Below are 16,536 nucleotides of genomic sequence, written 5' to 3'. Positions count from 1 at the left end.
GATTCCTTCTAGGCCCGTCGTCGACTGGGCTCTGCTCGTACACGTCATAATGGTTGGAAACAAGGCTGCCCCGTTGAGTGCCCATCCGAGGTTAAAGAGTGGGTCAATCAGCAGAGATGCTCGCATAGTTCTTGGGCCTCGGTGCAAGATTCAATCCGCCCCGGACGGGGGAAAGGCACCGCCGACGCATAGGTGGCACCCGGTGGTCCTAGATACGAGGGGCTACAATTTGACATGAGAGAACTCTCGTTTGCCCCTCCTTTGTTCTTTTAAGGTGACTTAACACACAACTTCGGTCTTGGAAATAATTCAGAATTATGGCACCTCCATATGACCCAGAGTTCGCCAAGGCGATTGAACCACTTCTCCCTTTGCTGGCATCTCGACCTCGAGCGGCAGTTCATGATGTTCAATCACGACGAGCTACAAGCAAAGAGGCAACGAGTGCCCTCGTCGGCCTCATTCCCATGAACCCCGATGTCCAGATCACCGTGCACCAGGTCACGGCACATGACGGGTATCTCATTACAGTTCACGAATACCGGATGAAAACAGTATCTTCTTCAACGCCGACCTCGGCTATTGTACATGCCCATGGCGGCGGCATGATTATGGCAGATGTAGCGACTTTCAAGAACACCACTGCTTGGCAGGTCGAGAAGTCTGGGGTCCCCTTCTTCAGCGTCGACTACAGGCTGGCACCGGAAGTGTCAGGGACGTCTCTAGTCGACGACTGCTACGCTGTCCTGCTATGGCTGCACCAGAATGCAAAGGAATTCAACGTTGACCCAGCCAGGATTGCAGTGGCGGGGGAGAGTGCAGGCGGCGGCATAGCTGCTGGGGTTGCGCTCAAGGCGCGAGACGAAGGCCTCAGCCCACCTCTTGCCAAGCAGATCCTCATATATCCCATGCTCGACGACCGGAACAACAAACCCATCGAGGCGCTGGAAGCCCTGTCTCCGATTTGGGCAGTCGCCGACAACATCACCGGCTGGACGGCTCTTTTGGGGAAGGATAAGGCCGGAATTCCCGACGCAGATGTGCCCGAGTATGCAGCCCCCGCGCGCGCAAAGAGTGTGAAGGGCCTGCCACCGACTTACATTGATGTTGGGACCTTGGATATCTTTCGGGAGGAGGACCTCCTCTACGCCAGCAGAATCGCCGCGGAGAACATCGAGGTCGAGTTGCACCTTTACCCCGGTGTGCCCCATGGCTTTGAGCTTTTAGCTTTCCAGAGTGAGATTGTGCAGCAGGCTTTTAGAAATAGAGCGAAGGCGCTTCGTTCCATATGAGCTGGCAGGTGAAAACGCGAGGAGCCGTGGATCAGCTCCGCTAAAATTTAAAGCCTACAAATATATATATATATATAGATCATTTGGAGCCTCCAATAGGATGGCGCGTCTTCAGCGGAATCCCAGAAGCAATCCTACGACCATCCCATCACAAATAACAGAGTATCAACCGTGAGGGACAACCTCAATCTCCATAATGCATGATTCTGATTCCTGATAAACGTGAAAGGGTGAGGCATGAGTTCTTGAAGCGCACTTCGCCAGTGCGCCGCTACGGCAGATCACAAGATGGCCAAAACGTCGAGGGGAATTTCTCCGAATCTCCGCATTTTCCTCAGCCTTGCCAACCTCGCGCCTATGTTACCCTAGCTAGCATCACCGAATACTGTGGTACGCATACCTCGTGCAGTCGTCATGATAGCCAGCGCTTCCGTCGCCTATACAAATCGACATGCGTCTCTCGCAGTGGACTCATTTTCTTAGTCTGCCGGGCTGGCTACGCGTCGCTTGCGCCGAGGCAACGTCTCCAAACAACCACGAAACACCCGTCTACCATGGTGGTCTTCGGGATGATCAGCAATCAATGCTAGGGTTGTGTCCTGACTACACTAATTATGCCAGGCGCAGACAGTATGTCACTGTCTCCTCTACTTTCCCGTTCCCGCTAACATTGTGACAGCAAGCCCTTCAGCGAGGGCCCTCTAGAACTTCCATACCAGCGCCCGCACCCAGCATGCCGCAAATTCAGCTCTCCAGCTGCCGAGAAAGTGATAGATGATCTCTTCCCACACTTCAAGGATCCCGATCTGGCACAGCTCTTCCGTAACGCTTTTCCCAACACCCTCGATACAACCGTCCTCTGGCACGTCGACGGTGTGAAGTCCCAGGCGCTGCCCTCTCGCATGCTTACCAGGGATAGAAACATATGGAAGCAAGACCGGGCATATTCGTTTATTGTGACTGGCGATATCAATGCAGAATGGCTACGTGACTCAACGAATCAACTCCAGCAGTACCAGGGTCTTGCAAAATCGGCCCCAGACATCAAGGCTCTCCTACTGGGAGCGATCAATACACAAGCAGAGTTCGTCATAGCTTCGCCATATTGCAATGCTTTCCAACCGCCCGACTCTTCGCGCCTTCCGCCTGTACACTCAGGCCAGGACGACTATGTACACCCGGCATATGAGCCTAGCATAGTCTTCGAATGCAAGTATGAACTCGACAGTTTAGCAAACTTTCTGTCCCTGGGGAACCAATACCACGCGGCAACTGGTGCGCTTGACTTCCTAACCGCACGCTGGTACAAAGCCCTTGACAGCGTGCTTCGTGTGCTCGAGGCTCAGTCGACTCCTACATTTGACCGCGAGACAGGGAGGTTCGAGCCCAATGAATACTCGTTCTCGCGCTCCACGCGACAAGGGACGGAAACACTGAATCTCGGCGGAAACGGGAACCCTCTAGCTGGTAAGACCGGCTTGGTCCGCTCTGCTTTCCGCCCTTCAGACGACGCGACAACGTTTGGCTTCCTGATCCCGAGTAACGCGATGATAGTCGTCGAACTCGCACGGACAGCAGACGTTCTTGAGAAAGCCGCCAAAGCAGAGTCGACGCCCGAGTCAGATGCGAAGTTCATTGAGCAAGTCGCGGCAGACCTCAGGCGCAGGTCTGAGACCATCAAAGAAGGTATCTACAATTACGCCATCGCCAAACACCCGGAGTTCGGCGACGTGTTCGCGTACGAAGTCGACGGGTACGGAAGCCATCTACTGATCGATGACGCAAATGTACCGAGCCTTTTGTCCCTGCCGCTCCTAGGCTTCGTCAGCGCCAACGACCGGGTCTACCAGAATACACGTCGAATGATCCTCACGCAGCGAGGTAATCCGTACTATCTCTCCGGGCCGAAATTCCACGGCATCGGCGGCCCGCATATCGGGCTGAGGAACGCATGGCCGATGAGCGTCCTCGTGCAGGCCATGACGAGTGAGAACGACGAGGAGATCTTGGACTGTCTCGCACGTGTGAAGAATATCAGTGTTTTTGGGCTGATCAACGAGAGTGTCGACGTCCATCGTGGTGTCGGCAGCACGGGCGACGGAATGACGCGCAGTTGGTTCGCGTGGGCGAACAGTGTTTTTGCTAGGACGGTTCTATGGCTCGCAGAGGAGAAGCCGGAATTGTTGTTGAAGAGGAAGGGCAGATACGTTGTGGGTAAAGGGTGGACAGAGCTGGACGAGGCACCACGCAGCTGAGGGTTGGAAGATGAAAGCGCGGACATGTCGGCGGCTTGATGCTTTCCTCCTACTATGAGGCGATGGCAGAAAGCTTGAGCCTTGTCATGACGACGTCCTACAGTCAGCGTTCACGCAATCAATAATTAACGAGTAAAAAATCCTAGATCAAAAGAAAACGAGAGCAATCAAGCAAGTATCACCTGTATTTATCATTATGAGCGAAGACACTGCTTCAGTGGACGGTCTGGCAAGGCACCGCTCATCCTCGCTTATCCAGTCTTCGCTTCCTAAAACTATGCGATTCGAGAGGATACAGACAAAGGCTCATCACAGCTTCACTTCGTAAGACAGACAGACGTTAGATAATCTACGACGGTTTCTTCCCGAAAAAGCTCATGATATTCCCGCCCGCTTTCTTCGCGGCGGGCTTGCCACCTCCCTTGGCTTGACTCTGAGTCGGTTGAGACTTGCCGAAGGCGGGTTTTGCTGGGGCGAGTTTGGAGGGCGGGGGCTCGGGCTCGTCTTCGCTGAAACTCTCCCAAACTGCTTCTTCTTTGGTGACCAAGTAGCCGTCTTCGTCCTTTGTAGTCCGCTTCTTCATGGTCCTGCGTTTGCCGCGGCGGCGTCGGGGTCCGGTTGGTTCACTAGCGGCAGGAGGGTTGGAGGGTTTCGTGGCGTTCTGCTCCGTGTCGGAATCCGACCATGCCACTTCGTCTTTGTCTTCGGTTGGTGCATCTGCGTCTGCCGCTTTTGGTGTTGCTGTCACCAGCGCATTGTCTTTGACCCCGCTAGCTTGGGACGCAGCACCGTCACTTTCGTCGTCACTATCCATCATCCTACGCAATTTTGCTGCGCGGTCGTCGCGCTCTTTCTTGACCTCGCTGGGTCGTTTCTTTGTTCCTGCTCTGTTTGTCCCGGTGTCGAGGAAAAGAGCGTCGTCCTCCGACTCTCCCTCGTCCTCGTCTGCAGCCACATCTGTCATCTTGGTGTCCTGGTCTAGCCCCTGATCCCCTGAAAGTGCAGACTTAGGCTTCTGCTGTGACTGCTTGGCAAAGGCTTTGAATAGATCAGAAGAGTCACGCTTGAGGGTGGGTTGTTTGGCACTCCCGGTCGTGGAAGCGCTGTCTCGTGAACTCGGCCGAGAGGGGGTATTATCCCCCTTCTCTTTTTTTGGCTCTGTCGCTGCCGCAGATTGCTGTGTCTTTGCCTTTGAAGGGAAAAATGAATTTGACTTCTTTGGCTCATCCTTCACAGGTTGAAATTTCGGGGCCGGTCTGGCGGGTTCAACAGGACGCTTGCCCTTCCGTCTTCGAACGCTGGGGTTCTGCATCACTCCAAAGATCTTGTTCTGGACTAGGGGGTCTTCCTTCATAAAAGAGTCGGTGAACAGGCCACGACCGATGTCAGTTAATGTGACGAGATCCTCTATCCGCCCTGGTGACAGGCTGTAGATGTGTATTGATGTGATAGTCTCGTACTGTTCTTTCGCTGCGGCCAGTCCTTCTTCTCTCACCAGTGTCACGGTTCGCACCGGAATCTGGGGTCTAGAATCTTCAGCAGGCTGGCTGCTTTGCTGACTAGGCTCAAGCATGGAACTGGTGAACGGTGGAGGGCTTGAAGGAATCGGTTCATCTTCGTCGTAATCATCCTTGTGGCCATTTGTTGTGCCATTCTTCCCAGGGGCAGGCTTCTGGGTCTTCTTTAGCCCAGATATCAGATAAGTAGCGTATAAAGAGCCAGGCTTCTTGTCCTGCTGAGCCTGGTAGAATTCATAGAGCATGCACTTGGCTGCATTTACGTGGACTTTGAGGGATCGTGAGACATTTCTGTATGATATTGTACGCTGTTCTGAAAGAATCTCAGTTACCAGGTGCTTCTTGAAATCCTCAGCCATGGTAGTTTTTGATGTTTGGCTCGCAGAAGATGAGCAGGTGGCCTGGAGAATATCTAAGCCAAACGGGCACTCTGCGACTCGAATTCAAAGCCGCAGAGGGACGCGGAAGCGCACGCGACGAGAGCGCGTAAAGAGGCTTGGCGAAAATTACGGTGAGCCATTCACCCGGATACGTCAAGGCTCAAGAACATTCAACGCAACCGCCTGCTAGTGTCCATGTCTATCCAAACTGAATGGTGCAGTCTCGGTGCTGGCGATAGTGATAGTATACCTTCACCCACTATACATACATCTCGGGACACTCTTCGGTCATGAAAATACGGTGCCTCAGAATATACGGTGCCTCAGAATATACGGTGCGTCAGAGGACATGTTTATCACCACCAGCACGTTAATCTTTATATCCATGCCTCGGCATTGTCTTGTGCGAAGCAGCGATAAAGCCCGTACATTTATATTTCCCGTACTATTTGCATTATTAGATTGCTTTTCTTTTAGTACTGCTACCATAGAATTACATTCATAGACCGCAGATGCGACAGCTCTTCTACGGTTTGTGCATGTTTGAATACCATCCTTCCTAGCAAACAGGGGACACCTCGCACAACGCGAATTGCTTGCCTATTTTTTCTGCGAGGACACCTTGATTTTTTGGCGCACATACATTGACATAACGCAATATGGAATTCTCAGGCCCGGAGCCCGAGCTTCAACCAGTCAAACTGGATGCCGACTCACACCTCCCGGACTTTCAACGACTTGGAAAGCAGCTTTTCTACTATGTACCCTCGACGCCAGCAGCGGAGACCCAATCATGCAAATCGACAAAGGGACCAGACCTTCTCATTGTCTGCTCTTGGATGGGAGCATCATCACGAAATGTGCGAAAGTACCTTTCGACATACCAGACTTTATTTCCAGCTACTCCAATCCTACTTCTCAAGCAAGATGGAGGTGATTTCTTTTGGCGCTCGAAGAGCACTCTAGCTGAAAACGTACAACCCGCTGTATTGGTTATTAAGGACATCGTTGAGGCAAAGAGGACAGAGAGCCCGAGGATACTCGTGCATCTCTTTTCCAACGGCGGAGCTTTCAGTGCTATCAATCTCACGACTTCATATCACACTTCAATGGGCGAGCATGTACCGATTTCAGCACTCATTCTCGACAGCACTCCATCGCTTCCAGATCCCAGACGTGCGCATGAGGCAATATCTGAATCGCTACCAAGATCGGGTCCATTTCGCCTCCTAGGGCAGGCTGCGCTGTGGGCGTACATTGGAGGTGGCATTACGATTGACAGCATCTTTCGAACCGAAAACGTTACCCTGTGGCTGAGAAGGATGCTGAACGATCCACAAGGTGCATTCATGCAGGGTGATCTCAAGCGAGTCTACATATATTCCAAAGCCGACAGATTGGTGCCTTGGGCGGATGTAGAAGCCCATGCAAGGGATGCTGAGGCAATCATCGGACCGGCGAGGGTTCAGCTGGAGGATTTCATAACAAGCAGACATGTTGGACATATCCTTGTGGACGGACCGAGGTATTGGAATATTGTGGTCGACTTTTGGAAGGAGACTATGAATGGCTGAAGACACGGAGTCTGATGATACACAATCTTGTTGGTTTGTGCTGGAGTGCTTTCTGGCATCTTCGGCCGCATGTGGTGGATTCCAGCGGACAGACGACGAGGGTTACGATTTTCCTTTTTGTTTGAATATTCTTCAATTTGGTGCCATGCTGACTCCCCTTGGATAGATTAATTTGGGTTTGGCCATGGTGTTGCAGACAGCATTCTTGTACGATAATACCCATAGAAGTTCCAATATTTTCTTGAAGTCCTCGGCTGATCTGCGTTCTCGCCGCATAGGTAACAGCATTTTCCAGATCCGGTGTGTAGCCTTGCTCAGCCACGATTTTATGCAGCTATTTAACATCGCAAGTCCCTGGCCACAAGAATACCGATTCCTTGACGAGTCAGCCTGACTTTGGAAATGCGGATGGATATTCAATTACTCCTATCTGACGGAGAATTCCTCTGTATGACAAGGAGACATGGCTATGAGATAATCTTAAAGGACAAGTTCGAGATAGACGGCCTCCCGCTCTATAGAGAGTAGAGAAGGAGAGAAGGAGAGAATAAGATATTTGTACTCGGTATAGCTCTAGAGTAGATAGTTGAACGCTCGCTCGACGGGTATCGACTTCCAAAAACGCCTTACATCAACTATATAATGACCATAACCCTATCAACACATTCATGCACACACGACCTCATCATCAACCCATCAACCCCCACAGTGCATGATTTCATACCGAGAGAGATGCTTCTCCAAATACTCCTTCGGTGAGGACGCGCCCTGGCGATCCCCAACACCACTGCTACCGACCATGCCATTGACCTGCTGCGCGAGGGCGTTCAATAGCGGTTGCTCACTGCTCCTGCGCAGCTATTTCCGGTCCCATGCGCTGGAGGTCTCTGACGGAGCTCGGGAGGAGAGCTCGTCTGGCTCGACGAAGCCGTGCGTCCGCTGCGCACCATGCGCCTGGTGATATTGCGGCGGTGGCCCTTGGGCGTGGTGGTAGTAGTCGTTGTTGGCCCCGCTGAATTGCGGGAGCTCCTTGCTATAGTCGTTGTTCAGACGCATGGACATGGGCCGCGATTGCTCCTGCTGCTGCCGTTGCGGCGAGCGGCGGTCGGTGAACTCGAGAGCGTAGGGGTGGACTGGTAGTTGTTGCTGGTTAGTGCGCTTCTCGGATGGGTAGTCCTGGTAGTAGTAGCCATTCTCGTTTGGGCTCTTCTTCTCATTGGGATAGTCCAGGTAGGGTGGCTGGTCGTTAAACTCGCGGCTCTGCTGTCCCGGCATGTTCTGCTCGAATTGCAGGCGATTCTGCTTCTTTTGCTCGCGTTTCTTCGATATCTTGTTGATCGCGTAGGCACCGCCGCCTACGATGATTGCTGCTTTGATGAGGCCCATGATTTGGTCTTGAGGTATTGTATTGTTATGATTTTGTTGCTGGTGGAGTTATGGTATGGGGAAGGTATTGGCAAAAGGGACGTGGGTCTAACCAATGTTTTCTGATGACTGCCTTACTGATCAATATGGAAGCATGGTATGGGAACACCAAGCATCATATATAGCCTCCACGAGGGGCAAGCTTGATGTACTGAGGGATACCCATCTATAGGTTAGCGTATACGCAATCCGCGGCCCAGCACATCCTCCGATGTGTTAAAGCCGCAACCCCTACGAGCGAACGGAGATCGGTCGTCCGACGGGGCAGAGGCACGGGGCCGAGAATGCGTTCAAGCCATCAGTCAAAACGCCAAAAGCCAGTCAGTGAAAAGAACAGGGGCATCGAAAGCTTACGCGGAAAGCAGAGTGGAATGCTCTCCTAGCCTTTGGGCCAGGCTGTGTGGTGAGGTTGCGGTGTGCTTACGTAGACGTGAAAACGCACAGTGATTTCATCGGACCAAACCCGCCGCATGCTAGCAGGCAACAGAATTAAAGATGAGAATACTCGGTCTCGGTGCCAGACAGGGAGTTAGTACGAGTGAAATAGAGGGCTCTGCCGCACAACTCAATTCTCTGCATTAGTATGATCGCATCTAGGTCCAAAGCGTTAGACTTTGACGACGCTTTGCTCCCGGCACGCCTGAAACGTTCGATAGAGGATATCATACGGACCACGAGGAGAGAAAGAGGCGCGGCGGTAGTTAGGTTTGTGATCTGCAGGCTGAAGCGAAGGAGCACCGCAAAGCTACCTCATTCCAAAGACACTACTTTGTAGTAATGACTCCGTCCTCCGTACCGGGGCAGCTTCAGCCGGTTTGTGTGCTGTACTGCGAATTCGACGGCGCAGCAGCTTCGAGTGGGGTGCCAGGCTGCTGCTATTGATTAAATTATTCTTTGTTGCCCCCGCAAACGGAGTAGATGAATGCAATCGGCAGAATATTGTTCCGCTGGTGTAGACGTGGCCGAATACTCCACCGTACAGAGCAAGACCTGGCTAAGCGCTGCACCGTACGCTCCTGCACCCTCCCCATGAATCAACAACAGCAAAACCAACGGGAACCGGCCATGCTAAGTAAGCTACTACTCCCTGAAGCCTTGTCTGCCCTTGGAAGATGTTCAATGGACTATATCTCGGTTTCTCCCGGTCGTAAATGCAACTATAATAGGCCAAATGTAAGTATGGCTGCGTTAGACCGGCGTGCTAGCAGCCTCTCGTCTCGATGGAATATTGTTTAATCATGTTTCGATGTCGAACATCGCGCCACGCTTTACGGTGATGACAATCCTCAACTTCTCCTTTCGAAACACTATGCGGCTACTACTCAGACACTGCTCAAATTCCCCTTGCATCATTATGATTGCCTGTCGTAGCCCATCCAAGCTGCAATGCTCATTTCGTATGCAATCGGATCCGGCACGAAAGTGAGAACAAGAACAATACAAGAACAGTACAAAACAGGTTGAAGCGTTCCAGTATATCATATATTCATTGAATACGCGTGTAAATATATTCAAATCCTATGTTCAAGTCGTGCCGCCACCGGTGTTCCGTGCATCAGCATCCCTTGCGTTAGTTTGGCCTCCGTCATCTTGTGGAGAGGTTTGGCGCAGATTTTCCCCTTGGAATGTTTGCAAGTCTTCCCGGGAAGGTGCCGTCGCCTCAGAGTCAACCAGAGGCGTCGTCATGTCAGTTTCTCCTCTTTCCTGTGCATGGTCCAAGCCTTCAACAGCTGTATCAGAAGGTTCTTCAATCACGGTGCTTTTTGGTGGCCGGCTGTATGTTGATCTCCGAGGAGAAGAGACTGCTCTAGATTCACTTTCTGATATTGTCAGTGAGCCCCTCGACGTGTAGACATTTGGTGGCATATTTGCACCACTGGAGGAGCCAAACGAGTTCCGGGTTACCACAGATAGAGGCCTTTGTACACTTGAGCCCAGCCCACTTGGAGCAGTTTGCCTTGTCGTCTGGTTGTTCAAGGCATCTGGGGACCAAGTCCGGCCGTGTGTTGGTGCTGGGATAATCACTACGCCACTAGCGGGTGGTTCATGATGTGCCTGGCCAGAGTGTTGCTGCTCCTCGGAACTAAAATCGGCCCCTGCCGCAGACTCGTTGGACGATCGGACGTCTCGGAGATCGTCCGGAGACCAGGTTCGATCATTCGTCTTCGGTGCAGGAATGACAGTAACAGGTAGAGGAGCAGCTGGGATACCACCTCGATTTGTGAAGCGATCTCTTTGAGCAGCAGCAAATGCGCCTAGACGACCTCGCATATTCAATCGACTATCGATCGGTGAACGGCGAACACCACTAGCGATTTGGGCATCAGCGACCTCCGCCGGTGGCTCTGCTCGTCGCCGCTTGAACGGATTAGGTACACCTGACCAGATTTGGCGTCCTACATACCGCGAGTCCGAGTCTCCGGCAGCCCTGTTCCTATGTTGTTCTACACCTATCTCCTTATCGGTGCTGGAAGGAGACAACTCGGAGCCTGACGGATCGGAAACTGTCTTTGGAGCGTCGACCATGGTGTCTTGGTGTGGCACTGGCTGCTGTGGGGGCAAGTCTTGCTGCAGATTGGGCGAGGGACTAGTGAGATGATGATATCGAATAGCATAGACCGTGCTGGTTGCACTACCAGTATCACTTCTGTTGGGAGTGACAATCTGTTCGGTGGGAACCACCAGCTGGGCATTGGGAGGAATTCTTGGACCAGCCGCACTGGCAGCGTCGGTGCCTGGTACAATTCCGTCCGATGGGCCAGCTCTGCGTCGCTTTCGTAGCGGGAGGCGTGCGTGCAGTCTTCGAACTTGGAGAGTGACCGGCACAGTGACACTCTTCCGGAAACCGCCATCTAATCCCGACTTTGGGTCACGCCCACGCCAACTGGCGTCTTCTGATGGCGTCATGTTCAACATCTCATCTCCATCAAAGAGTTCTCGTCCTAGTATACCGTCCTTCCGCTGGTCTCTCTCTAAGGATTCAATCCTTTCCACCCACTCCCAAACCACCACGCTGGCGGCAGCCGCACCCACCCAGCGTATATATTCACCCCATCCAGCCAGGTCTGGTTGAGAGATATCTAAAACGAAGAAAACCGCGGGAATAGCAACAGAAGTAAGGGAAATGATAGCGACCAAACAAATGTTCTTCATCTTGGGATGCCAAAAAGCAAAGCGGCGTTTGGATAGACAGTAATACACCACACAAGAGGCGTAGATGATAGATATTGCTAATTCGAAGAGATAATTCAGCGCAGGGATGACGTCTTGGAAACTTCTCGGTCTTGTGCGTGGATTGCGGCTCACGAATGAATCGAGAATACTGAAGATGGTGTCCGATGAAACCATGGCGAAACCCAGCCATTTGATCGTAACCTTCTCCTTATGTCGTGGAAACAGTCGTATAAGCGTTTGGACTTGGGCCAGCCATAGGAATGTGTCCGAAATAACTCTGATAATGCGGATCTCAAGGCTTCCAACAACACCGTCGACCAGAAGACTGGAGTCCATATATCCTTGATTGTATTGATCCTTCGCGACACTGAATGTGTCGGCGGTAGCGATGGTGAGGGAAATGGCTACTGTGACAGTGGCGATCTTCTGGAGTAATGGTCGCCGTCCCACCCCAATGATGTTGGAAGAGCCTGGGATCATTCCACGTCGTCCTAAGAAACCAGCTCCTCCGCCAGGCCCTCCAATGACAAAAGTTCTCGGGGTGATGAAAATGAGAATGACAAGAATATAACTGATAACTGTAGCCGCGGCCAGCGCAAATATTTGGGGCGATATGGAGGCATAAAATGGATCCTGGAAGCCAATAACGGACGAGTTGCCGGTAGTATCGGGGCTGATAATCGACTCGGGATTCGCGCAGGGCAGTTTGAAAGTGATGCGGGCGGACAGTGTCGATGTGTCGTTATCTCCAAACACGAGCATGCCTCCACTGGGTAGAATTAGAGGTGTGCACAATGCGGCCTGTTCTGTTGCAGAGGCCGTGGAAATTTGACCCCATAGCTGGCGAGCCGTGACTTGAGCATTGCTGGTAGCGGTAGGGGACATGGCTTGACTACCGAGGGGAAAAATTGAGGAGGAGCCTCGAGTGCGACATGGCTATTGCGACAGAACAGCAAAACGACTTTATACAAGGGTGGACACGATCAGAGTCTCATCCTTCGTCGTCGTCGAACAACAGCTTTGTGATCAGGAATCGCAGAGAACAGGATGGAGTCAGTTTAGAAGCACAGAGTGTAGCATGACAATTTGAATCGTCGTCGGGGCGTAAACTGGGATGTTTGCGGTAGAGGTGATTGAGATTGCACATGAAGACTGCTGATTGTTCGGATGGCGCAGTTGCTTGGATCTGCTCTGAGGGCGGGGGCACCTTCAATCGTATGCCGAAAAGTCAGACGAGCACGGAACGGAATTACTTTGCCCCTTTTTAATTTAGGCGTTTACATAAGCCTCGGGTCGAGGCTTAAGTAACAAGCTAGTCCAAATGAGTACTAGTATCTACCAGTGAGCATTATAGTAGCATTGTGTCTACCACCTAGCTGCCAACCTCATGGTTTAACCCTCGCAGATGTTGCAGAGGGCGTCTTTCATGACTGTAGCCCATTGTACCCACCAAGCTGATCGGCCTTCCATTGCATCAGACTGTAGTCCTGGTTCGTGATCACTTCCAGCATGTCCTGGTGACCCACAGTTGGGCCGATACCCCCAAAGCCATGGTCGACCGTGGCGTCAGAATTATGCCAGAGGTTGTCCAGTGGCAATGCAAACCAGTCAGAGAAATCGGCGATGGCGGGATCAATGTTCGAATTTACTGGCAATGCATGTTCCAAGATGTCGTCCCCAGCGATCATGTTTGGAGGGGGAACAAACATCTGCGATTCGAGTTCTGCCATTGGCTTGGCTTCAATATCGGCAAGAGGATCATTCAAATAATACCCAGGGCTGAGTTGTTGAGCTAGTGTTGTTGCATGGGCGGTCGCTGCTGTCTGTGTGTCGGTTGTCGACTCTTCTCCATGTGGTGACTGTGGTCTCGAAACCTCACGGCTTGGCCCCGCAGACCCAGTCCCAGGCAATTGAACCCGGATCAGTGTCTGCTTTACATTCTTGACAATACTCGTCACTATGCGGGCGGTTGATGCACTAAGATGGACATCATCCACCACTTGCTTGGCCATCTCGGTAGTGATCTTCTCAAGCTGATTGAGACAATCCCGTACCATGGTTTCGTGCGTGCCCAGACTGAAACGCTAAGAGGAGTTAGCCAACCGGCCATTGCAGCAATACGAATTGAATCACAAACCTTGAGCACGAACATTATAGCGGATAAACTTCGAAGGAAGGTCCGAGTCGGCGCGTCTCGGAGATATCCCTTCGGAGAGATCCCCTCGGTCACTTCTCGCAGAATGGCAAGAGCTGCGTCTGTCACCTCGACAATGTAAACTTTGTTTTCCTCAGCAACCTTGGCAAGACTTGACTTTTTCATGTTGGATCCTCCCTCTACCCAAGTCTCGACGACTTTTTGAAGGCCCAGAGAGTTCAGGTAAAGTCGACCATACTGGTATTCCATCATCAGAATATGCTGCATGACTGGGTGTATATGGGCTTTTGCTTTCTTAAATACGTTCAACCAGTTTTGGAGTAGTGGTTGGAACTGATCGATTGAGTCCTTGTACCGTCCACTCGCTGTAAGCTCTCTCGTGAATTGATGAGATGAAAATACCTCGCGATTGGCTCGATTCATTAATCGTGCAACGTGGATCCAGCAGCCTTGCATGATGTCGATCGGATCTTCAATTTGCCCATAGCGTTGGGTTCGACTGGTCTGGTCCCAAATGGTATCACTTTCCCAATCTTCCACATTGAGTGAGGACTGAATCCCCATCCGGCCGCTAGTCTGGGCTACATAGACAAGCACAAGGTGCCGAATCCGTCGCTTCCTTGCACATTCGGAATCAGGCCCATGCTGATGTCGACAATTGTAGTGGTTGGTATCAAATACTCCTAACTCGAAGGCAAGATTTTGGGCTAATCCGAGCAACATCCAGGACATGCGGTCGGACCTCCAAGCCGGTTCAAGCCAGTTTGCGTAGGGTGCAATGTCGTAATCTCGCCCGCGTTTGACCTCCCCGTCTCGAGCATATGGTTTCTCTTCATCAGAGCCAGGGACGAGACTACGGTCGAGAAGACCATTTTCATCATCGCTTGGAGGGAAATGAAGAGCGCGGGGTTGCCAATCGGTCAAAACTAGTAGAGCCTCAATGGTCCCCAAGGTGCGTAGACTACCTTCCCATGTCAACTGTCCAGAAGCCGATTCGTGTAGGCCTGAACCATTCCCGCCGCCACAAAAGCCTCCACCAAATTGTTCTTGGGCCCATAGCAGCCGTTCTATCTGTCGGCGAAGATTGTTCCATAATTTGTCGTGGATAAGATACGATCGAGATACCCCTGCATGACCAGAAAGCCGTACATGACGGGAAGATATGGCGAGGATGGCGAGAGCTAGGATGGGTTCATTGAGCAGAAGAGAATGATGTTTCATAGGCGATCTGAAGTCGGGAAACACCACCGGAGTCATTGGCGCCAGTTTCTCATAGAAGTACTCAACATACTGCATAGCTTCCCAAGCTGTGAACCAGCCGTTGCGTACAAAGCGCATTTTAGACCATGCTGTGAAGCCCGCCTGTTGCTCGGCTTGCTCTTCTGGAGACTTTCCCACGTCACTGGGGACCTCTGGACCTCCATGGCCCAGAGAAGACAATGTCCTCTTTCTTCCAGCCCGATCCGAGAGTGGGCTTTCCTTGTAGTCTGGAGTCGCATTTTCGGAGAACGCCTGTGCCGCATCTACCAGGAGCATGATGTTATCTTGTGTACTTGACATCGGCGCATTCAGGGTCGCTGCGGCGACTGGGTTATGAAGCTGTATTTCCGAGGGTTTCAGTGCATCGCTAGCCTTCATGCGAAGGTAAGATTCATGTGGCTGTGAGGTGACTGACGGTTTGGACGAATGCGGGGACCAGGTTTGGCGAGGAAAGCCGTTCGTCGCGATTTGAGGCGATATAGTCGCTGACATACTTTGGGGGGCAGAGTTGCCATTGTGTGACAAGGGATCGGGGACTGATGTATGCACAGGACGAGCTGTGCCATCGGATCGCTTTTGCTTCTTTCGAGTCGGGGCAAATTCACATGGTAGTCTTTCACGCTTGCACCGTTTACATGGAGGTTCTGCCGGCGCATCAACACCTGATAATGTGGTCAGTCATGTAGTCGCGCACAAGCCGTGGTGAATGGATCATGAGTGTGACGTACTTCCAAGATCACATTTGACCTTGCGCTCGCGACAGCGCTGGCAGGCTTGGTAACCACGACGGTGTGGCCCACGGCCATCGCGGGGCTGCGAGTCGGAGCCGGGTGGCTCGGCTGATGATGAATCTCTGGAATAGCTCTCGGTCCGAGTCAGTTCAGGGGAGAATTGAGAAGAAGCTGTGTAAGCCATAGCCATAGTTCTATTGGTATAAGGCACGCTGGCTGCCACGGATACAGTCTGGGGATTTGCTGTGGGCCGAGATGTGTGAGGTGGGTGGACAAGATCTGGTTCTGGGGTTGGGGAACCGAAAGTAACCGCATCGAAGTTTCCCTGGGATTTGGATGTTGGATCGATCGGAACGGAATATTATTCTTCCGTGAGGTTGTTTGTTCATCGTTTGCTCTGGCAAACTAACTGCGGTCATAACTACGCCTGCGGGCGCGAGGGGTGGTGAAATGACCGGTCTTTCCGACGTTAAGGGAAGCACTACTTCCCACTGCCTGGGCCATTTTGCTAACCCGTGAAGAGGCCCGCTGCCTGAGTATTCGTAAGGATGCTTGCAGGCCAAGATACCCTGAAAAGAAAGAGCTGCGATCACAGTACTGGGGTCCATAGTGAGACTACGTCAAAGCAAATGTAATATTTCACCCTCCGCGACTGTCATGCGGGCAAGCTAGCTTACCCTAAAGGTTAATAATTACGGATCACCAAACGAATTGGAAGTGCTGCAGCTGGTGAATGAGAAGCTAAGCAAATTCTTCACACGAGGCATAGAGTA

General features: G+C 52.0%; 6 protein-coding genes across 6 annotated transcripts; 3 read left to right on the top strand and 3 right to left on the bottom strand.

The window, feature by feature from the left end:
- Positions 1 to 317: 317 nt before the first annotated feature.
- A1O9_10451 (uncharacterized protein) lies at positions 318 to 1,292 on the top strand (the record flags this gene model as incomplete). Its single annotated transcript, XM_013400612.1, has 1 exon — positions 318 to 1,292. One exon carries the CDS (start codon positions 318 to 320, stop codon positions 1,290 to 1,292), a length of 975 nt encoding a protein of 324 aa, XP_013256066.1.
- Positions 1,293 to 1,743: 451 nt separating this feature from the next.
- On the top strand, positions 1,744 to 3,547 carry A1O9_10450 (uncharacterized protein; the record flags this gene model as incomplete). Its single annotated transcript, XM_013400611.1, has 2 exons — positions 1,744 to 1,922; positions 1,972 to 3,547. The coding sequence occupies 2 exons, from the start codon at positions 1,744 to 1,746 to the stop codon at positions 3,545 to 3,547; spliced, it is 1,755 nt and encodes a 584-aa protein (XP_013256065.1).
- A 349-nt stretch (positions 3,548 to 3,896) lies between these two features.
- On the bottom strand, positions 3,897 to 5,423 carry A1O9_10449 (uncharacterized protein; the record flags this gene model as incomplete). Its single annotated transcript, XM_013400610.1, has 1 exon — positions 3,897 to 5,423. The coding sequence occupies one exon, from the start codon at positions 5,421 to 5,423 to the stop codon at positions 3,897 to 3,899; it is 1,527 nt and encodes a 508-aa protein (XP_013256064.1).
- A 680-nt stretch (positions 5,424 to 6,103) lies between these two features.
- A1O9_10448 (uncharacterized protein) lies at positions 6,104 to 7,018 on the top strand (the record flags this gene model as incomplete). The annotated part of the gene is made up of 1 exon (XM_013400609.1): positions 6,104 to 7,018. The coding sequence occupies one exon, from the start codon at positions 6,104 to 6,106 to the stop codon at positions 7,016 to 7,018; it is 915 nt and encodes a 304-aa protein (XP_013256063.1).
- Positions 7,019 to 9,967: 2,949 nt separating this feature from the next.
- On the bottom strand, positions 9,968 to 12,502 carry A1O9_10447 (uncharacterized protein; the record flags this gene model as incomplete). The annotated part of the gene is made up of 1 exon (XM_013400608.1): positions 9,968 to 12,502. One exon carries the CDS (start codon positions 12,500 to 12,502, stop codon positions 9,968 to 9,970), a length of 2,535 nt encoding a protein of 844 aa, XP_013256062.1.
- Positions 12,503 to 13,041: 539 nt separating this feature from the next.
- A1O9_10446 (uncharacterized protein) lies at positions 13,042 to 15,947 on the bottom strand (the record flags this gene model as incomplete). The annotated part of the gene is made up of 3 exons (XM_013400607.1): positions 13,042 to 13,701; positions 13,755 to 15,694; positions 15,761 to 15,947. The coding sequence occupies 3 exons, from the start codon at positions 15,945 to 15,947 to the stop codon at positions 13,042 to 13,044; spliced, it is 2,787 nt and encodes a 928-aa protein (XP_013256061.1).
- Positions 15,948 to 16,536: the final 589 nt, after the last annotated feature.

The sequence above is a fragment of the Exophiala aquamarina genome, assembly GCF_000709125.1.
Source record: "Exophiala aquamarina CBS 119918 chromosome Unknown aczIA-supercont1.13, whole genome shotgun sequence".
Classification (NCBI taxonomy): domain Eukaryota; kingdom Fungi; phylum Ascomycota; class Eurotiomycetes; order Chaetothyriales; family Herpotrichiellaceae; genus Exophiala; species Exophiala aquamarina.
Note: the sequence above shows the minus strand (reverse complement) of the source record. Positions and strands in the feature narration are given on the sequence as shown.